Below are 24176 nucleotides of genomic sequence, written 5' to 3' on the forward strand. Positions count from 1 at the left end.
ATAATGCCCTTTTTATTTCAAATCCTGAAAAGTCTTTTGATAAACTAAACATTACGAGAAAAAAAGAAAAGTATAACTTTATATATATATTATGTATAATCATGTGGATTATACATTATATTATACTATAATTGTACGCGTGTGTATAACTATCATATTTGTGTTATTTGTAGTAACTGTGTATATTGTAGTATTGCGAAATATCGCACATACGCTGGCGAAACTTAGTTTACATATTAATATATGGAATAATGTAATAATATTATACTGTGACTTTAGTGTGCGTTTTGAAACGACTTCGTATTTGCTGGAAGTTTTGCATAAAATTCCTGTCATTTAACGCGATCTAATTTAATCTAATTTACTCCAATTTGTTCGCAACTAATTTTAATCGCTACATGATAGCGTGATATTTCCTGGTAATATTATGCGTTCGCTATATTTTCGGTAAAGATGCAAAATATCATTTTCACTAATCTCACGTATCATAAACCAGAACTCAATTATGAGGTGCATATGCACACATAAATGCGTAAATGAAATAAGATATATAAACAGGGAGGCACTCTTGTTGGCGCTCACTAAAATTTGATTTAGTCTTTACTCTTCAAAGTAAATAGCAGGACCTGTTGCACGCGCCAAATCAAGCTAGCTCGGTTGATGAAAATCACCGGTTGCTCAATTCACTTTCTCAATTTACCTTATTTCTCGGGGCGCTTCTTTATTTGCGTACTTTGTCGCCGTATCGATTCTCGTTCCGAGGAACTTTAGTTGCTCGTAACGTGAGATTAAAGCAGAAACTCCGGCTTGAAATACCTTTCGTTATGTGCCATTGAATGCACTTAATTTTCTCTAAGCTAGAAGCAGTTAGGCAAGCTATCGATATTTTTAAGTGATTGGTTTAAGCTCACTCCGGTATCGATGCGATTTATGAAGCCGCGGGGGAAAAAAAACAGAGGATGTTATTTTTCTTGAGTCTGCGCATGTACAGAGAAGAAAAGTAGATATGTATTTTGTTGTTACAAACATTCTATATATAATTTTGTTTTAGTAAATTTCTAAACGTATCTGGTGTCAACTTTTTTAATAAAAGGATGCAATGAAGCATTGTTGCAAACAACGTTTCATTGCATTTTCAAACTTCATGAGTTAGCAATATTTGTTTTAAGTAAATAATATTTCATTATTTTTTTCGTATATACAATATAACATGCTAGTATTTTTTCATCTATATACTGAATTGTTCGGATTTTCTATGAGAGTTTCGCTAAAGAAAGATTTTTAATGAGAAGTAAATGTAGATATCACTGGTGCGATCTGAATTGCAGATACAATTTTGTTTGAGCAGTTGTACTGTTCAGACAATCTTCATGATTAAAGCTAATTTATACACAAATAGCGCTGATTGGGTTTTTATATATCGTTTTATATATCGCTTTTTATACACCGAGCCCATTATGACTGTAACAAAAATTTTTTAACACATAAATTTTTAAAACACAATTCTTTTTCGAGAAAACGGAAAATATAAGACAACGCACAAAAAAAAGTAATACGTAATGCCAAGTGAGAAAATTGATACAAAACGTTGTGCTGGTGTGGCGTTCCCATTCGCATTTAACTCTCAGAACGTTGAATGCATACAAAGCGAAATACAGCGACATGAAAATTCCTTTCATTATTACGCCACAAAAATCCGGCACTTTAAAGCCAGTTACGAGAGCTCTCTCGTCCAAACTTGGTGGTTAAAAAGTGCTCAACTAGTTTAAAATACGTGCCGCAAAGTCGTGTTTCGAATGAAAGTCGTTACAAGAAAATTGCGGCAACAATATGACTTGAACTTAAGGGCAAATTAGAAAAGCGGAGACACAGGAAGTTTTCTTGGCTCATTATTGTATCGCGGAGATTTGCTGTTTGAAACTCTTCGCGCAAACACAAATCGTATTCTCATTACGTGGTACAATGTACCCTCATTATTTTCAACGAATCCTTTCCCCGTATAATAATCGTACTTAACGTCAATTTTTACTTCTATGCAAGTCTAACGATTTAATAGTGTATATAAAATTAGCTTTAATTATTTAATTTAGCTCTTTGGTATTTTCATGTTTTGATCTAGATCGCTGTTAATTTATAAATTATTTTTTTATTTGCAAAAACTCCTAACGATTTTATGATTTTAATTTCATTTAGTTTCAAATGCATTATGAAAAAAAATTTCTGTTACAAATATAAATTGATGTAACTTATTAGTTTAATAAAATGTTGTATTTTACATGATTAAAAAGGTATATATATAGCTTATAACGCGAACACTCATATGCGATATTTTATAACACTGTGTTTCAAAAGTTATATTTTACGTCTAGCAGAATGTGAAACGCAACATTATTGTACGTTATTACGAAAAATCTACATTTTCACAATTTTTTTAATATTGCACGTTGGCTTTCTCGTACATATTCTAGCGGTACACATTTAACTACTATAGGAAAATAAAAGCGGCTTATTACTCAGAGGTAACATTATGCAGTGGCGGATTATATTTAGTATGACAAGCATTTCATAAAAATAAGTAGTACATTTTTTGCAAAGCGCATGATAAAGCTGGTCCTATAGAACGCTTACTTTTATATATACGCTGCGACGTTCCCTTCATTTTTGCTGCTTTCTACCGGTTTCGTATATGGACTACTACGCCCTGCAGAGAAACGGGGATAGTTGATAAACTCCGTTCTCAGATATTCCATAAGGTTCTCTTCCCGACCGTAGGGTTTTTACCTTCATTTACCCTTGCCACGCGACAACAGATACCAGAATGGCAGTGGAAATCGCCAAAGCCTACCTCATTGCCGAGCTAAGTGACTTTTGTCGTGTCACCGAGCACTTGGCTCAGGGAAGCCGTGGGGTGAGTCCGAGAGGGTCGAGGAGGATAAAAAGAAGCAAGAGAAGAGGCGGTTTATCAGAGGAAGGGGGACGCCACCGGACCCCACGGGACAAAAGTTTTAAACGTACGCGCGGGGGAGAAGATTAACGCTTGCAGTTTAATGTCCTAGTTTAATGATACGTCACGTGCCCGCTGATGACGTCCATTTAAATAACAGGACTATTATGATATCCGGCGACGGACGCAGCTGGAATTATTTGCGGTCGTGACTGTCCGCTTTAATCTACTTTTTACAATTGTTCCGGCGCATTAATGCCATTTCTTCTGGCTCCGCGGAGAAGTTCTAGTTGAGCGGAGTATCCCACGTTCATTTTTGTCCCACCGGAGATTAAAATTTCGATGAGGGATATGGAGGTACGGCGAGCTGCTAATTAACTGAAGAATTCTTCTTTTATTAAGCGACAAGATTTACGGCAATCTAATTAAATGAGTGATATTTCCGACAAGCCCGAAATTAAAACTGAATATTACCAATTATGCTAGATGTTTCAAAAGGATCGATTCGCTTTTGAGTGGCATATTAATATTTGTAATGTATTATACGTTATTTAGTATAAGTAAATCGAAAATTTTTCAAAGCGATATATAAAAAAAATTATAACATTAAGAAGATGGATAATTTGTCTTAAAATTAAATTCTTTGTTATTCATATTTAAAAAGTTACATTATAAGAAAGTTACTAATTAGTATGAAATTTGTCATTAAATTAATTTCCATGTTTTCTTTCTTTTAATATCTTTATTCTATTTTGAAGCACTTTTTAAGAATATAAAACATAAATTGAAGAATTGTTGCAAAATAATTTTTAATCAGAGACCATTACATTTACGTCGTCTTCACTCTGGCCGTACTCAATCAGATTGAGCCGGAAGATGCATTTAAGCCATCCATCCCTCTTGTCCTGTTACCTTGTCTGTATTGTCGGTACTGGAGATAATCATTCTCGAGGGTCGTAGTCGCGCTTTTTAATCTGGCTTCGGTCTTTCCGCTTTAGCAAATAAAAGGAAAACGGAGCTCCCGAAGAAAGAAGCAACGTAGCTGAGAGCGGGGAAAACCAGGCTGCAATTGAGTAATCTCGTGATTGAAAATACTCAGTGGGAGACTGTGCGTAACGTTGTGTCCACGTCAATAATGTTTATCCCCATTCGGGATCAATCCCACGAGAAACGCTCTTTCGTCGCAGCTTTTTCCCTGATTTCAGACTACTACATCTTTCGTCGGATTCGCCTTACTTTGTAAAAGTTTCATAGCGAAGCTGCCGTTTTTTAGCACGATCTCGTATCAACTCAAGTCGGCTATATAGATTGTGCAAGTAGGTTTACTACATGAGTTGTCATAACGCGAAATTTCTGTAATAACTGTATTCTACGATGGAGATACCGCGAAACTTTTGCGTATTATCGCTAATGTATTTCGCACTTCATAGAATTTAATCTACAATATTCAGCGTTATATTTTCTCTCTCTCTCTCTCTCTCTTTTTCTTTTACACTTTCAGTCTTACAATGAGTTGATTAACAAACAGTACTTTTGCGATATGTGCTTTTATTAACAAGTATTTTATTAATTTTTTTTATTGCTAAAATCATTTTCGATTATAAATTGTGGATAAATTTTTGAGATAATAGATGTGAGATGACATTATGAATTGCAAATGAAAAAAAGAATATATACTCTAGATTTTATTGTATTAAAGAGAATCTTTTTCTTTATTTGAATATTTCGGCCTTCTAAATCGAAAAAAAGATCTCTTAACCAACTGACAATTAAATAACCAAATATGATTATAGGCAGATGTAAAAAGATATAAAAAAGATATAAAAAATACAGATTAATTTATTAGTTGTAAGACTTAAAAAATTATCCGTCCTATATTAATTAATTGATCGAGTTTGAAGCAAACTTTATACAATGATTTCTCTTTCTTGGAGCTCAAGGTAATATATGGAGTACAGAATCTGAAGGGAAATGCTTTCAGCTGATGTCGATCAACTGATATGACTATTTGGAGCACTCGCTGCGTATAATGTATGATCGAAGCTGGCCGGAAATAGCAATCCATCAATACAGCAGAGGACGACCGAGCTTTCGTCGCTAATCACTAATTAATTAGTTGTGTCATCGGTAATGGGCATTGCTGTCATTCGGTAGCTTGTATGAATATTTCTCGTTTATCAGCGAAAGAGAGAAGTCGGTCCATGTTAAAGTTATCTATTGCACACGATATTAACAGATAATATATATTTTTTAGCAGTGATATTTGCAGCAAAATTAAAGATTAACAGATAAACATCTCTAGAAATAAAATTACAATTTTCTTGCGGAATGAAAGAACGCAATTCTGCAATATTTATTCAAATCTCCAACAGCACACAGAGAGAATACATAGTATACACGTAAATTACCACTATACTTGTATACTGTGGATATAATACCGGGTAACGAGGATATAATTGTTTACATGATAGCATTGTGTCATATTGCTGCATTAATTATCTGCATTGTTGTGCAGTACATATTTAAAAAATTCTAATGTCGAGACACATCGATAAACTGCGTCATAATGGCCGCTCGTCGCGGGTCCAAAACAGTAATCCATCAATACATCCGGAACGATTGAACTAGCATCCATCGTTAATCTCTAATTAGTCAATTAGCTCACGCAATTTTGCTAATAACGAGCACACATCGTCATCGAGTTGGCGAATAGCGCGGCACACCTGCTACATAACATCCGCAACATATCCGGCGAACTATAATGCTCCAGTCTGTGGTATTCCTGTTATGGTTGCATTCATAATTGGCATTATATCGACAAACTTTAGCTATCTTCAGCTTATGCGCGATTTCACCGTTATCCACATCTTCAAAGTAACACTTAATTGAAAATGATACTGCGCCAAAGTAATTTATGGCTTATAATTGCAGTACGTATAATCTTAAACAACAATTATATAATAATTAAATTTGATCGTAAATTATTGCTCCCGCGTAATTACCGAGCATGAATTAGCAAGTATAAATTGTGACATAGAGATATATGTTTAATTAGTTATTGCAATTTATAGGAATATGAGAATCGTATATTAATAGAGTAACGTGGTTTAATCACCATCATATAAATAACTGATCATAATAACAGACAAATTTTAACTATCAATTTAGTTAATAAAAAATGAATTCTAAAAAATTTGACATAGTTTGAAGAATTGGAAAAATGTATATAAATTCACGCAAAAAATATTAATAAGTATTAAAAGCTTTGATTTTGTATAAGGCGCTTTCTATACTTATTTCATGTACAAAATTGTTTTAAAATAACTAGCAGAATTTTTTTACTTTTTGCTAATATGTTGTGAATAAACAGGAATAAACGTTTACAAGTAGGAACAAATGGTCGAAATAATATATTAATATATATATATATATATATATATAGATATTCATTTTTCAATGGTATTACATTCGTGTCTCTCGATGAGATTTCGCATTTCGATATAGAAAATGGAACAAGTTTGAAGAGCAAAAATAAGCATGCCGCGAGCTGCGAACCGCAGGGGAACATTTCCGACGGGTTGGAAAACGCAACCTGCCTTTGGCAATTCATGGCGGTAATAACATTCTTGTAACTTTTCATCTTCACACTCTGCATCCCTCCCCCGTTACCACCGACCGTATTTCTATCGGGTGAAGTATCTTTTCCGGGGCGCATTGGAATTCTCGCGGACATTCACCGTTATAACTTTTACAATCGCAAATATACGATATTCCTGCACGGCGCGGCGCTCAGACGTAAATGTGAGTTGCATAACGAGTATTTGTATTTAATGTATTAAACGGCATGCTGGTGGAAAAGATTCGATCGCGGGAATATTTGTAATCGGGTCAGAGACGCATTTACTAAATGGAGCGCGATGAGCGCAATTTTGCCCAGCGAGGAAAAATGAACGCGCTATTACGGCGCACAAAAACGAAATAATATAACGCGCGTAATATTCCACATGAACGTAATGTCATATAATTGTAATTTTATCGTCGTTCTAACAAATATCGCACTTTTCAGAGGCTACTGTATGACTATGCGGCTATACTGACTCTATTACAGAGCCTGTTCTGTAGGAAAATTTCATATTACACTATACGATTTTAAAAGATTCTATATGAATAATTTTTCTCATATATCTAAGATTAAATTTTGCTATATACGGATAATATTATGTAATATATATTTATTATTTTATTTTTTAATTAATATATTTTATGCATTAATAATCTTAAATACACAACGCAAAAACGATATGCGATATGTATTATATCGAAAATTATGAATCATGAATAGATTTTTCTTCCTGTACTCTTCCCGTAATATTATATAAATGAAAATTGCATCTCTCTTATAAGAATTCCGTTAAAATCGGCGATTTCATTGATCCTGTCGAGTCGTCGAATGCTTATTGAACCGTCGTACTTTTCGCAAACGACTTTCAGAAAATTTCTCGTTCGTCGACTTTCGAGAAGCTCCTCGCGGGTCAGTCCCGTTCTCGCGTTGGATAAAACGCTGTTACCCTCGAGAGATTTGTTGTCGAGATCCAACTGGGACGATAACTTATCTGGACTCGCTGGACTTTAGGGCACTCTGCGGAAAGTTCCCGTGAATGGCGCCAGACTCACGAGTTCTTGTACTTTCATTGTTTCCGCACTCCGTTCCGTTGAAATCGGTGCTGAGAGAATCACGATGATATCCGTGCTCAAATAATGAAGGAAACATCTTCGTAATATGTTGGTATATATACGTTCGAGTTTTTCGATCATTTGTATGATAAGCTGATGTTATAAAAATCGTGTGTCAATTTCTGCAAATTATATATGCTATTTTCTAATGCTATTTTCTATGCTAATGTCGGTGGTTATATATTTTAGTGTTAATAACCGTTACGAATTCTGATTATTCTTTTGCAAATAGGTTTTGTATAACCATTAAAAAATTCAGAAAAAATAGTGCAACTTTTTATTTACCTTAAACTAACAATGAGTCTTGAAATTAAAAGATTCCGACAACGTTTCAGTGAGGAATGTTCTGAAAATTTTCTTTTCATTTTGATATTTTCTATTATTTAATATTTCTAATATTTTTTATTACACTCAATGCAAATAGTTTGTATGTTACAAAAATTTAACTGTTAATGTGCCTGCAGCACATATTGTTTGTAACTATTTTGCAAACGATTCGACAACCGTTGCGTGAAAAGCTTGAAGATAAATGTATAAATAAATAAATTAGACAAATCATATTACAGAGTTATATGATGCGCTCTCGCGAAGCGTGACTGTCCTGAAGCACGTCATTCGTGGAGAGAGCCGTGCGAACTTTGGGATATGATGTTGAGTTAGGCCGTGTAAATAGTAGGAACCAAGCGTGCTGGAGAGATCCCTCGAAAGAACAATACCTCTTTGTCGGTTTGCAAACGGGACTGTTTCGCCCTGGCAAACAAGTGATGGTTGCTTAGCTATGCAATAACGATACTATCCTACCGCCTGCATTGTTATTTTGGACGAGAACTAGGCGCGTACTTCGCTCACAGACCTGCTTATATCTGCCAGTTATTTACGCCTAACGTGCTTCAAACATGTCTCTACACTGTATTACGTGGAATAATTCTCGATCGATAAACTCGTAATGATTACAACTGTACATCCAGTCATACCTACCATATTATTACGGCATTACGGTCATGTGCTCTATTGACATTTCTTCTTTTTTATTTACACATACATTCAAGTCAGGTTCTTAAGTGCCTTCATATTACATTCCTTCCCCAAATTTCATTATTTTGATTAATGTTGTCGTTGCAAATAATTATTGCCGCTTTCTTCTCATGTTACTTCAAACAGTTAGTCACAAAAGTCACACAAAGGAATAGCAAATCGCTCCATCACCTGAAGTATGACGTAAAACTTCTCGTTGTTGAATTACAATGCTTTATTTTACTTTTCGACGAACAAATTTTGCTTCCGAAACTCGTTTCAGAAGCTTGCGACGCTGGAATATAACGGCCATTCCTACGGAAACTTTCAGAGGGCTCCTCTCAGTGAAAATATTGTATAGTTAAATGTATAAATTTACTCGTATTTGCTGCATTTATCGGCTTGACAACAATTCCTTTATAACAATTATCAATTCCTCTTTATAACATAATTTCGAAATGAAATACATCATGTATGCGAACGAGCGCAATATCAGTCGAAACGAATTTTTAATTGCTATATTGAATAATGCTCTGTTGTAACGCGTTTCAATATTTTGTAGACCTTTGGTTGTTGATATTACTCATCGATCTGTTATTATTTACATATCTGTCAAATGACGTAATAAAGTTATAAAATATGCAAAAATATTCGCCCTGCAAATTCCGACCTGAAATAATCTTGGAATTTATGTTTTTCTCGAAAGCTATCGATCATTAAATAAAGAGGGTCAAGAGGAAAAATCGTGTAGTACTAATTTTATATCTACATATGTGTGTGTGTGTGTGTGTGTGTGTGTGTGTGTGTGTGTGTGTGTGTGTGTGTGTGTGTGTGTGTGTGTGTGTGTGTGTGTGTGTGAGAGAGAGAGAGAGAGAAAGTAGTGTGTGTTTTTAGATATAATATATCTGATTGTAGATAATAAAGGTTTCATATATCTTATTATTTGGAATTGATATGATATGTATTAAAGAAACTATCGCTTACACTTGAATAGATATCTTATTTTTCAATAGTATTGCCTGAAGCTGTATATTTATAAGGAAATTTAAGTATTCTTCTATATGTGAATACAGTTCTTCAAAATTTTACAAATGTATTATTGACATTATGTAGTTATTTTAACTATATTACTTATTTTACTTTTAACTTTCAAGAAATTCTTATAAAAGAATCAATTATCACGTTACGTTTTTTACATTCATAATTCTAATTGCTTTAGGATGTAAAAAAATGTTTGCGATTTTATCGGATGCTTGTATATTATGTATGATGCTTGTATATTACACGATACCTATAGTCGAGTGAAGCCGCAACGGTATTAATCGCTACGCTTATCAATCAAATGTTATATACCATATGACGCGTGTATTGCGCGATAACCTCGGACAACGTTTTAAAGTTTTACACTAAGACCGTCCGGATTACGGAAGTCTAATTTGAAAGACACGCAACGAGCGTCACTCGGTCGATCGTCAAGGCAATAATGCCATAATTTATGGCAAACGGCTGTGTAAGGCCGCACGTCCACTGAATATTTCCGTTGCTTTTAGCGGTTTGACGCGCATATTGTCGGGCACTTACTTACACAATAAACGTCAAATATTTCTTGTGCCGTTGCACCCACGAATGCATCCGCGCTGCTTTGCTCGACGGCAGCGTCTTCACAAGGCAGTCGCCATGCCACGCCGTCGCGTCGTTGTGCAAGTCACTGCAGCACGGAGCGCGTTCCACGTCTTATCTAATCTCCAAGAACGCCGGTCGGTGTCTGCCTCGTCGCCTCGGTCTGGTAGTGAGAAAATATTGACGAACATTCTTTCGCACTTAGCCTGCTGCGCTGTTAGGCACATTTTAGGGCCACTCATCCGGTCTCTCGCTTCGGCAATTAACACTTTTCGTATCCTACAATTCTATAGGTATTGTAGGTGGAAGCGTATACCTACGTGGAATTGCAATAGGTCGATTTCTCACTCGTCCGACTTGATTTATTCTCTGTTCGCCGAACTTTTATCGGCCCTTTATCTTTTTTTTTTATATTTCTTTGTATATTTAGGAAATGAAATTTGTCCGCACAAAAATTTTATAATAATAAAAATATACTTTTTACTTTTAATAATCCCGATTTAATTGGAGATACTGACGAGTTATACGAACAGACGACTTCAACGACGTTTGGTTAAAACAGGAGAGTAATATTCTTAACTGGTGAACATTCTTTGCAGATGACGATCGACATGGCGACGTCGTAAAATCGACGCGGCTCCACATTCTTCATGGATCATAAGTGCGGGAGAGAAATGATCATTGTGGGACTCCGTGAGAAACGTGCTCCTTAACGCGATTCGCCTATTCAAAACGTCGCCCGAGCGTCGTCATGACGCGTCTGGATCGCGCATGAACGATTGCATGCTACTCCAAAGACCCGTCTCGTCGACGATCCGGGATAAGCTGGTGACTCGAGCGACGTGTAATAGTAGTCTGACGTAGGTGGATTCGGGTGCTCTGTATAATAGAAAAGAAAAAAGAAACGCGAACGCGCGTAAGCGAGAGAATTGTGAGAAGAAGTTCGTTGCCGACGTGGCAGAGAAGTACGCGAGTGTGTAAAAAAGAGGCACGCGAGGGATGCGTCCCACAGACGAAGGGTGGGGTCTTTGGTTACCGATAAGGCTTATCCGGAGATACGATGGTCGGCAACTGCGCTCGTCGAGTCGTCAGTCGTAGTAGTACTCAGGTACCGTCGACGAGATCGTCGCGCCGCTCAGGTCACAGTGTTATAATTCTCGCGATTCGCGCATCGTTCTGCAGCTCCGAGGAGGTGTCTTGAAAGTGTCGCCTCCAGCTAGGCCAGGTGTCCAAGTGGTGTCCGCGTGAGTCCGAAAAGGTACGGAGAAGTTGGTTTTGTCAGTGTGAGAAAGACCGGGGGAAACGCGCTATAAAATCACGACGGCGCGACGAGCAAGAACGATAACGGGCAATCACTGCCGCGAGGGCGATTAATAGCCGTTGTTTCTAGGGTGCCTCGAGTTTTTAATTTGACGCTTTAGCGCGTTAAGTGGGCGGCGACAAAGAGCGTCGACGTATATCGAGGGTGTGGGTGAGCGCGGGCGAGGAGAGGTGAGGAGGGGGAGGAGGAAGATGAGGGGAAAGTTGAGTAGAGAACTGAAGAGAGAGAGAGAGAGAGAGAGAGAGGGAGAGAGGAAAAAATGTGTACAGGACAAAAGGCTTAAGTGTAGCATATCAAGATACGGTCTCTCTCTCTCTCTCTCTCTGTCCTCCACTCTCTTTCCACATTCCCTTTTTTTCTCCTTTTCACTTTTTCGCTGTCGCTCTCGGCGTACGCCGCGAAAAACGGCGTACTCCGTCTCGCCTCTATTTTCCTCTATCTTTCCCGCCCCACCGCATCATGCGCTTTGTACAGCTTCCGCCTCACGTGTTAAATTATGTGCGATCTCTTTGACATTCGACAACCGCCGGTAGTTCCGGTAATTATATCCCTTTCGGTCCTCGCCTCGCGAATTCGCTACTTCACTTTCGTCCTCGCCTCCTTCTCCCTTGGAACTAGCGCGTTCCTGCGCCCTCATCTTTTTGCCCTCGGCGGACCTTCAAATGTAATCCGCAAGAAGCTGAAATCTCTTCACCGTGAGTTCTTACACCCGTCGCGTCGGCTCGACTTTTCTTCCTTCCGCGTTGCGTAGTGGCAGGTTCGCAAGTACCTATTCAATTCTCTCTTGGTTTTACAAGAACAGATCTAGTAAAACCGACGAACCTTTACTTCGAATTACGTCAAATTCGAATCTTTTTAAGTCCGCCTTACTCTGTGTAACCGCCGGTAAATCCTTTCTTGATCTCATACAATTAATAATTAATGCCGTGTGAATGCTCTTACCGAATTGCCCGTAATGCTGAATTTAAAACGTAAAAAGATTAATACGTTGAGAAAAATTGTAAATTTATATTACGCGTATATACACTAATTGTCATTTTATAATTGTGCTTGATTTTGCTTAATTAAACTTTAGCATGAAAACAGTGAATAGAATTGAATTAAATAAAAAATTCGATTGAAACTCGATTGAAAAAAATTGGATTATCTATTTTAAATAAAATTATGGAAAATCACAATAATCATTTCTAATAATAAGGTGCAATCCGATACATTTTAGAGTAAACTATATATACATATATATTTTGCTTAATTTTATGTATATGTTTCCATTTATATATAAATACAATATAGTGTTTTCCATTTTTTAATTAAATTTGAGACTTTTTTCAATTATAGCAAAATTGGAAATATTATTTATAAATGGAGTATCAAATCAAATTTATTAGCTGTACGATATATAGTTTGTGCAAAATGTACGCGCTCCATTTGAAGATTTTAAATCCCATCCTTTCTGCTTCATAATTCTTCCGTTTTGGTTTTGTTAAAGTCGAAGACGGTTCCGTCCATAGAGTTCTGTTGTTGTGTTGCAACGGGAAATCGGCAAATGCTCCTTCGCGCCAAGTCGGAAACTAATTCGAATTCTCAGGCGACGGATTCTCCCGTCGTATCGTTCCGCTGGAAGCTCCATCAGTTTCTTCCTATCGCGCACGTATCTCCCACGTTCTTCGTTCTTCCGGGCGTCGGGCTTCCAAGACTTGACCCGCTGCGAGACGCGCGCGAAACAAAAGGGAGTTCGTGAGCCGGTAATTCGGGACTTGGGGAGTTACGCAGATGGAAAAGGCGGGAGGCGACTACAGGGAGGCGAGAAAGTGAGAGATAGGAAGGAGAAGGAAGAAAACCAGGCGGTGAACCGGGCAACGATACCCCCCCCTCTTCTCCCTTTGTCCCCCCCATCCTCGCCCGCGCACCGCACATGACTCGAGTTTCTAATTAAACTTAAACTTTTAATTGACTCGTTGTAAAGCAGTTTACAACGTACGCGCCCGCTTAGCCAGTTTTTCTCCACGGTGTCGTCCCGTGTTCTTCGGCGTCCGTCTTCGTGCGTTTCCTTCGTCTTCACCACATTTTACGCCCCGCATATGGACGGATCACAGTGCCAAACATGCAGTTTGCAGTTGATAGACTGCAAGACGCCAAGATCTTATATGAAAAGTAGCTGAGCATGTTGTACTCATTGATAAATAATGTCTTTATGTTGCATAATTTTAATAATGTTATATCATTTTCTAATATCTGTATAACCATCTACTAGTCTAGTTACAAAAGATGAAATTTCTAATTAACCGTTAATTATGAGAAGTGTGTTTTTGCTTTTCTTTTATACTTGGATATATTTTTATTCTTGAATATTTAAATATATTTATAAAACTTTTTTTGCGCATACAATTTATTAAATTTTGTTAAATTAAAATTTGAAGCTAATATAGTAATATAGATGTTGGATTTTTATTTTTTTATATAATCTCCATCAATAAATTATGTTATATATAAAGAATTAATTTTAATTTGATTTCCGAATACGATAAACTTTCTTGAAAGTATTAAAAATAATATAATTAAACGCAAAGAATTTAAACATTAAGTGAAAACAAAAATAAATACAGAGATGGTCATGATTTAATATAATATTATATTTTTAATTATTATTACAATAATCAGTCTGCATTCTTTGCGTCAGTCGGCACGAATTTTAAATTTAAAGCAAACGTGGAGTAAAAATCGTTGATTAAATTTAATGACGCATGCTTCGACAATCACACACAATTATCCGTGAATGTAGATAAAATTCTTATCAGTCACCGATACTTGTCCACAGGGTTTCGTATTCGCACCCGCAGCTGGATCGTGTCGCAACGGATCTCAAAAGACGCTCCAATATCCATCTGGGTTCTAGAGTATACGAAACGAAAGGTCGGATCGATCGCTATCAGTCGCCGCTCGTACGAGAATCGAACAAGACCTCAGCGGGACCAGTCTTTTCGGCCGCGTGCTTTCGTGTTATTGTCGGTGTGCTTAAATCCACGTGATGAGTGTGTGCGCCTCGTGCTAAGATTTCGAGCCGTCTACGAGCGCGAAACGTGGTTCGTGAATCGAAAGTGTGTCCTGTGTTTCGCAGTTCGCAGTTCGCCCGAGACCCTAGAAGTAGCTTGTTCGTGCACGCACAGTAGAGTTTGAGGGTTGACGCCTTCAAACCGCAAGCGTACAATAATCCTGTCTTCCTCAAGGATAAACGAGACCGAGCGAAGGAGGCACCGAGAGCCGGTTGCCAAACGGACTCCCATGAAAATGCTACAGTCGCTGACCGCTCTGGCGGGTAAAATCTCGCCGGGCTCACCCACCGACAGCAACGCCAACAAGGTGCACATGCATAATAACAACAATAACAACAACGTGGTGCACCACCATCCCTACTCCAAACAGCAGACCCAGCCGTCCCCATCGCATTCGGCCAACGGCGACCAAAAGGAAAATACGTGAGTTTTTTTTTGTTGTTTTTATTGAAAAGTTTAAAAAAAAGTTACAAAAAACATTTCTGTGTATTGTTTATTTTAAGTTAAATATCGTATTTTTAGATTAGTAAAAAGGATAACTTATTGTTCGAAAAATCAATAGCACATTTTATTCGTCTTATTATTAATTTTTTGCACAAGTAATAATGTACACGACACCTATATATTGGTAGTTTTTGAAATCTTTTTTTATTTTTGGCATTTTCTACAAATACTTTTGACAGTTGAATAGTATACTGATATTGCGCAAATCATCGTTGTACAGAAAGCACTGGAATATCAAGTAATAATAACGTTAGATTATTTGCTACTGAGAGGCAAATTGTCAATTGCAGTAAACAAAACTCAATGACGTTCATTTGTACGCTACTGAATAATTACTGACTAATGTGAAAGTAGGTCGTCCATGTTGCGATTACTCATTTCACACTGATAACAGGCTACGGAAATTTCTGCATTATGCCAGATCGGCAAATCTCATGGCCCATCGGCAATCTGTTAAAATGTTTTGTTTACACTACTCGGCTTACATATATCATACAGAACACTCCGTGTTACGCCGCATTTCAGAGTTAATTAACATATTCAAGAGGCGGTTGCAACAACATTAACGTTAACCGGGCGTATAACTGGAGTTTCTTGCTTTGTACCCAATGACATAACACAGCGTAGCGTAGCGTCGCACCGGCGCTGCTATTGTATTCAACATTTGTTACTTAATATATTAATGAGAAACTGCTATAGTATTGATAAATTTAAGGCTACGCTATTATAAACTTGATTATAATATAACTACGGTTAATAAGCTAAATTTTGGTCAAAACTCACTCTAATAGTTGAAAACATTCTAACGCCTTAAAATCACGATTATGATAATTTATAGAAGCTGTATAATTCTAAGGAAATCTCTCAAGTTATTTTATAGCTTGTTATAACACTTTTATCCGCAAAAGATTGAACTAATGCTGTTTCTCTGTAACAATTGAAAAAATTCTTTTCATATATTTGCTAAGAAAATATCTGCGGCGTTTTGAGTAATTGTTATTCGTTAACTTTAGATTTATATTTTTTTCTCTGTTTTAATTCGTGACGGACGACTGGAAAATGTAATTTAACTCTTATCCTGTGCCGTTCGTGGTTCGCTTCCTTTTTTTTTTTACCATAATTTCATTGCTCGCGAAAGCTGAGAATGAGATACTTCTTGGCATGGAAAAAACGTGCCATAAAAATATCGGATACAAGACTTCCTTCGTAACGGAAAGTTAAGCGGAAGCGAAGAGGAAGCGCATATAATATTAGAGGCACAATATATAAGAAACATTACGCTCTTTGAAGCACGCGCGCCCTTCCTTCCTTCCTTTCTTCCTTCCTGTCGAGTTAAGAATCCTTCGGAACATCTTGATCAAGAAAGACAAGATTTCGTTAAAATAAACAACGTATAGAGGTTCAAATTCTACTAATTGCATCTTATCGGCTTTCAGCCGGAGAGCGCTCTCGAAAATGTGACCCGCTTATGTCATCATAGATAACCCGTAACTTTTTCCTAAGCACGGCTTTAAAAAAGGCTGTTTACGAGGACGAAGAGGTTCCTAGAACAAGGGCTCACGTTTCTGCTCTATGCTCCCTTTTAATGGAAAAAAGTATTTATGCGTAGAAAATGTCACGATGTTCTTCATCATCGTAAAGTATTCCCTTTAGCGTGCGCTCTGGTATTCTTTCAGGAGTCATAAAAGAGACGGAGAGAGAGAGAGAGAGAGAGAGAGAGAGAGAGAGAGAGAGAGAAGTAATGTAAAGAAACGAGAATGAAAGAGAGAGGAGGATAAGGGAATGTTTGTAGAGAAAAGATTTTTTTTTCATCGTCAAGAAAGTCAAGAGGGTGTTGTTCGCGGCGACGAAGGGCGCCCTTCTTCATTATTTCGTTACGTCGCGTAAACGCGACGCGTCTCTGTATAGAATGGGAAAGGGGTTGGGAAGGCCTAAAATAACTCGCCGGCATTCCTCGATGTGAGAGGGCTAAATCCTCTCCCTCGACCTTCGGTGCGACATTGCGCCATTCTTCACCTCTCTCATCGTCGCTCCTAAGTCTTTTTCATCTACCCCCTGCCGAGTGGATGTCGCTAAAATATGTACCCGTCTTATGTAAAACGAGCGCGAATCGAAGAGCGGAATCTCTCTCTCTCTCTTTCTCCTTTAGATGTGCCGAGGCTCGCTCGAAATTTCAATATAATGAACGAATACACTCGAACGACTTGTGAAATTAAAAAAAAATCGGATTGCATAAATTGAGAAAAATTTATTTTCAATTAACTAGTTTTCTATAGTATTCAGTGAATAATAAATTATCGATCGGAAAGGGTTCTCAAAAAAAGGTTGGGGGACGTCCATTTATCAGATGCGGCACATTTTAGGGGTGAAACGCTCGTAAATAATTCGCGTAACGTAGCCAGTTTCTGTATGACGTACAAAAAAAAAAATTACAGCTTATATTAAAATATTATTCAATGCCAATAGATACTTTATCCATTTTTTCATTAAATAAATAATATGCGCGCACATTTTATTAATTTCTATGAAATTTAATTTTTATATCGTACGCCATCAAAATAAGATAATAAAAGCGAATTGTTGAATAGGCGGAGCGTAACGGTATTTCGTCAGAGATAAATTTTTTTTTTATGTAATTATTTAATGCACTGCCGATAAATCACGTAAAATGGTATCGCTAAATAGAAAGCGTAACATATTGTCACGTATAATGGCGAGTAACATAAAATAAATGATATATCGATGTGCACGCGACATGTGATGTTTATTTTAATTTTACGCCATGCAAATCTGTGCCGAGATATTGCTATATGACACATATTTATGGCGTTATCTGCGATGTGTATCACCACAATGAGCAGTTCGGTTGCATCATTTACTTTAATAAGCCATTATTCGTGCAATACGACAATAATTTTACGTAAAATGTAATATAATGCGCGTTATATGTCCCTTCTAAATCGAGCGAGGAACGAATGTAAGTTAAATTGTTACACAAGTTTACAAGAGCACACACCAACGGTATACTAGGTTCCTTGACAATTGTAGGGTTTAAGTGATATGTGCGGCTCTAGGGAGGTATTCGTTTAACAAAAGGGTCGCTGTGGACCCTAAAGGTCGGTACGGGAGGGATCCCTTTATCTAGATTCGAATGCTTCGCCACGCTGGAAACACATAGAAATTAATTTCTACTTGTCGACAGGTACGATTTCTATCTGCTTGCCTCGGAGAACGATTAGGGTACCACGCGCAGTTTACTCACTGTGAATTACGTAAATATTTGTCGCCTTCGAGTAACGCGAATAGTGCTCGACGTTTGCGCGCATTCGACGCATTATCGCGCCGTATCTAGACAAGCGCTGATAACAGTTCTTATCAAATCTTATATCGCCGCCATATCAGACTTGAAAGAGAACTTCTTTCTTCTCGTGCTTTGTTTCCAGAATGTTCGTATTATTTTATGTTATATTTTTGCGCAATATGGTGTTTTCATTTAAAAATCTGTTTGTTCGAAATCATTAATATGTAGATTTAAAAAGCTAACAACACGTGTAGATAATGAGACACTACGTGTATATTATTATTATAATATACACTTATACGCGTAGAAATTATTATATTTTATATGTATATATATTGCAAGCGTTCTGAAATCAAATGTTATTTGATTTGTTTTGACAGTTGCAAAAGAATTAATTTGGTTATTAATTATCGCTACTTCCATAAATTGTTTTTAATTTGCAATATACATGTATAATGTCTCTTACAAAAAACACATTACTCTCTCGACTTTCGTCAGTGACATCATCGATCATGTCTTAACGCTGTCGCGTCATCAGCACACGTCTCTTCGCATGCCATTAATCTGTAGGGCTGCAATACTTGCGGCGCAAGAATAACATTGCGAGATTGGAAATTATATTATCCAACAGGAATTGGAACTCTCTGCAAACAGCATTACCGCGCCATCCATCTTCCTATCGGCACCTCCTCCAACAAACTTTGCCGATAGATCATTTTTCTATCTTCGAGTTGTCGTATCCGGTCACGTATCCCGGCCGTAGATTCTCGTATTCTGCCTTCGTAGCAGGTTCCATGGGCTATTCGGATCGCTCGCGTACTCGCCAGTCGCGTCCGCTTTCACGAAAATTAAATCCGTATCGATGAAGCGTCGAACGCAAAGTCCGAGTCCTCTTTTCCGCACTTTTATCCGCGGCAAAATCGATCGCGCGTACGCGACAGACATTGTCGTTGTCGCTCTCTGTCGAAAGCAGAAATGGGAAACGCTTAAAATCCGCGTGAAGCTACGACAGTGCAATCCTGTCGGAAGAATTGGAAAGATTTACCAAAGCCACTAACGGAAATCAAGACATCAGACATTGAGAGTCTGCGGTGCCCATTGTTAGGCTTCGGTACTTCAACATCTCTCGCACTGACAAACGTTTTAGCGACGAACGTGATCGTTCATCGGATAGCGAAAGAAAGATGAAACAGATAATACACGTCCGAAAGTGGGAGCTCTTTCATCTTCTGACTTGATAAAATAAAATCGATATTTTTCTTTTTTTTTGAAAAGTGATAAAAAAGTACAATCAATATACAGACTGATTAATTAATTTTTATATAAATATATGACGGACGGACGGAAAGAGAATAAAAAGAGTAAAAATATAATATATAATTATGCTAACAATAAATGTCAATCTTTCGATGAAAAATGTCAATCTGTCTTTTTTTACAAATAATATTAATGATAGAATATAAATTTTTTTGTCAGATAATGATATTTGTTACAAATGTTTATAATAAATGTATGTCTCTTCGTGGGATTTGTTAAAATATGAATTGAGATATTTTTATAGACATCGCGAGAGCTCCAGATTTGACATTTTCATCCTTCGATTTATTTATTTCGGAAGGAACTTGTCAACACAAAATTCCGCTAAATCTTTTCAAAAGTGCTCGGCATGCACTTCTGGCGAACGTACGAATGAGAGACATAAGGAGTCGGGGGAGGGGGGAGGGGGAGAAGAAGGTGGGCGATCTTGAGTGCTGGTAGCAGTCTGGAGAAGGAAAGGACGGTGGGAGGCATCGTCTGAGAAAAATCTGACAAATCCGACAAATCCAAATACAGAAAATCCTGCCGAGCACGCGCCTATCCGCCACTTCAGAACTACGCCGCCTTCCTCTTTTCCTTAGCCTCCCTGTACGCGCACCCGGCCAAACCACCCAATCCACCCACCTATCCACCCCCCTTTACCTTGGCACGTGTGCAGACGCTGGCGTCTCCCGCTTGTGTCGGTGGTTGCGTTCTTCTCGTAAGCGTAAGCAGTTCCCGAGCATGGCGTCGCCCGTGAGGCACGTAACACGTAGCCGTGATATTGTCACATGCCTCCGGTGCAAAGCTCCAAATTGTATCGTTGCCGCCGCGGCTCGGCGGCGTGCATGTGCGACCGACGACTCTTCTCCGCGTGCGCCTGGTCCCCCTTCCTCCCCCTCCTTCCGGACCCTACCCTCAACTTTCCCATACCACTTACGCCGACGACAATAATATCCGACACGCTCCAGCTATTCCTTCTCTTTTCGAGCTGACGGCATTGTCTTGCAGTTTTTTTTCCTCCCTTCTTTCTCGTCTCCACCATGCAACGATCGAAACGGCACGTCCGAAAGCGTAAAACGTAAGAACGCGCGCGATTATTGTTGAGCTAAAAAAAAAAATATTCGCAGTTATTTCAATCTAACAGAATTCTGTCGGAGTGAATTCTAAATATGTTGTAATACTCTGTTTACATGAACATGATTGAAATGAATCCTGTGACAAAGGATCATTGATATTTAGAATGTGGGAAATTTATTCGGAATGTTTCATTAAAAGGCTTTGAAATTGTACGAGTAATTCTCTATCGTCAGTTGTAAGTGCCCACTATAATTTATTATTGTATAGACCCGATGTTTGTTTAAATCACAATTAAACTTTGAATTAGTAAATTGTTTGAATTACATTTTTTGCAAATTGAAATATATTTCTGATAAAGTTTTGACAATTCTTTAACTTAATTTATATAAAATAATTTTGAAACCGCGATATATGAGGCGTACATGTTTTAATACTTTAGAAGGACACTTTCCAGAGTAAAGGTTGAATCTTGTGTAAAGAGCCTCGTGTCACTATTCATGCTTTCAGTGACAAGCTGTTATCCTCTCACCCCAGATGCTCGTGCCACATCAGTACACTTACCGGATATTCGTTCATCATAATTCAATCCCTCCATCGCATCTCGCCTTCGGTGCGGTGAACCGATCAAATTCATCACGGTGGAAGGCAAAATTTTATCAACGAATCTACTTAAGCGGATAACGGAGTCGTTACTTTGTTCGCTAATCCGCGAGCTTCCGGCGGGGCGGTTCGTCCGCGGGAGCGCTTTTAACATCCGGTAATCTGTCGACGGTAATCTTTTTAGCCTCCCCACGGCTGCCGCCGCGCCGCGCCGCGCCGTGGTACAGAACATCGCGAAAGAACGGGGGTGCGAGAGCGAGGGCATGGAAATAGGTGCGCGCAAGGTGGTTGGTTAGTCGCGATTTTGCAGCGATATAATTTGTCGGATCTATAAACCGACCGCGAAGTATAAGCGTAACCACTGCTGGATAAGCATCCATCCAGGTTATGCGCGCGTTAATATGACTCATAACATATTTCCATTGTGCTAACCCGTCGTCATCCTCCTCGCCGCGCCGTTGTTACGGCGTAAAATTGAATCATAAACTAATCCTGCTTTTCTTTTTTATTCGTCGCGCAAATAACACATTCAATTGTTAATCTTCTTTTCAGAGTTCTTTCTTTATTAATAAAATAATATTTTTTTGAATGGTTTTTGCGTAAATATAAACCTAGCAGGGGACATTTTGAAAATTTTTAATAAGATCGGCAAAGTCTTTTGGAAGAACAATGAAAATAATTCAGAAATGTGGCGAAAAGATTTATTAGTAGAAATTAAATAAGACTTACATTATCTTTTGTTGCAATATATTTTTGTTATTTACCGTTAGCTTATATATGTGATACTAAATAATTTTAATCACAACTTGCAACATGTTGTGACATGTTTATAACAACGATATTAAATCCGCGGAACTATGTTAGCTCACATATAAAATAGAACGTATCTATTACGGTAGAAACCAGAATTAACAAAGTTAAGCGTTATGCAGAACAGAAGCGATATCGATCGTAGCGCGACTCCATCGTGAAAAGTTTATCCAGAAACGTAGCCGCGAACTTTCCGCTCAACATATTCATATGCGTTCGTTGCTTTTTTTATGCATCGAACGCATGTTGCTTGTCAATGCGCTCGCGTTAAAGGGAAACGAGCACTTTTATTAATTATAGAAACAAAATTACATGTCCCGTTATGCAAACGTTGTTATACAGTGCTAATTAAATTTTAATTAAAACTGTCACCTGTTCATGTCATTGAGTTATATATGACGATGACGCATATATAACTCAAATCAAGTGATGCAATTATATTGCACAACGCTTAATAATTTTGCAAATATTTGTATGTCAATGATAGATTAAGGCTAAGTGCGGAGTAATCGTGAAGGGGGATAGGACAACAGAATCTTCAGTTTCGTAGAAATAAAAATGTAAAATTTTTCGAAATATAGAATTTATGTTCCATTATATAATTATTAAAACAGGTAAAGCGTCCATTTTCAACATATTTTTAGTATTATTTATTTTTTTCGGTACTATACATATTTTAATAAGAAAGAATTGCTGTAAGCATTTACAATAATTTGAATTACTACAAAAGTTATTGTAAATTTATCAACAAACAAATCAATTTTAGAATTAATTCTAGAAAAACATTGGGGAAAACGTAGGTTTTGTGTAAAACGAAAGCATACTGACCTTTTTAAACATTCCATAATAATGCATCGTTAATATTCAATTTAAATTTGAACTTAAAATTTATGCAAAAACATTGGCACAAGCTTCCCATGTAATATTTATAATTGTTGAAGGAGAACGCAACTGTTTACCGCACATTTGAGCGTTCTATTTACGCGATAAGCGTAAATGCATTGGCAAACTCACGGAACGACAATGTGCAAATTCGCAGCGCGATAGAATTCGGTTGTTGTAACAGCCGTCGATGCCGTCGCGTTTCGCATTGCCTCGATTCATTATCAACGCCGCGTTCGTGCTAGGAATCGCTCGAATAGTAAAATCGCGTTGGCGAGGATGAGGCAAGCAGGCAGGCACTGCAGGCAGGCAGGCAGGCAGGCAGGCCTGCGGGGGTTGAAAGGAAAAGTTGTTCGTCCTAGCGACCTACTTCTCGTCGCGTTTGTCGTCGTCTCGTGTTTCCCAGCTCGACGTTGTTGTTTACAACGGCAGTCCTTTGCAAACGAACAAGGAACCTCTTTGTAAAAGGGTTGTTATAATCGAGCGGCGTTCACCCGACTGCCGCGGGCGTTCTATATCGCCGGGTATAAAGTATCAATGGGTATCTCTCTCTCCCCGTGTTGCCGTGAGGGAAACGGAAGCTCCACTGTGCGAGAGACACAATTAGCTACGCATAAATTACAGCGTGGTTCGATCGTGATGCACAGGTGCGAACTATTGCTTTGGAAAAAGCCGCTGTATCGATGCGTCTTTCTGAGGGAAACTGTAGCGATGAAAATTATATTGATGCGTGATGGTTAAAAAAAATTCTGTAATGTAAAATTCTATAAGGTACGGCTTAGATAATTTGTTAAATTAGAAGAGAGAGAGAGAGAGAGAGAGAGAGAGAGAGAGAGAGAGAGAGAGAGAGAGAGAGAACAGAGATTTTTTTTTCAAATTCGAGAGAATCGTGTGCGCTCTCAGGACTAATTGCGAAGTTTAAAAAAGTCAATGATATTCAGAATTCGTCAGCACATCCTCTTTCACAAATTTCACTATCCTGATCGCGGCTTGTCGGAATATTATACCTAATATGAG

General features: G+C 37.9%; 1 protein-coding gene across 13 annotated transcripts in view; it reads left to right on the forward strand.

The window, feature by feature from the left end:
• LOC105456209 (CUGBP Elav-like family member 1) overlaps positions 1 to 24176 on the forward strand; it is a 431768-nt gene that overhangs the window by 117832 nt on the left and 289760 nt on the right. For 4 of the 13 annotated variants that reach the window (XM_011700080.1, XM_011700081.1, XM_011700082.1 and 1 more), the window contains exons 3-4: positions 10912 to 11172; positions 14861 to 15109. In XM_011700080.1, coding sequence (XP_011698382.1) covers positions 11084 to 11172; positions 14861 to 15109 — 338 coding nt within the window. In that variant the 5' untranslated portion in view covers positions 10912 to 11083. Of the gene's footprint in view, positions 1 to 10911; positions 11571 to 13594; positions 13788 to 14451; positions 15110 to 24176 lie in introns of those variants that run through there. The other 9 variants (XM_011700088.1, XM_011700090.1, XM_011700086.1 and 6 more) reach the window with 8 other exon arrangements.

The sequence above is a fragment of the Wasmannia auropunctata genome, unplaced genomic scaffold (assembly GCF_000956235.1).
Source record: "Wasmannia auropunctata unplaced genomic scaffold, wasmannia.A_1.0 LD335737.1, whole genome shotgun sequence".
Taxonomy (NCBI): Eukaryota; Metazoa; Arthropoda; class Insecta; order Hymenoptera; family Formicidae; genus Wasmannia; species Wasmannia auropunctata.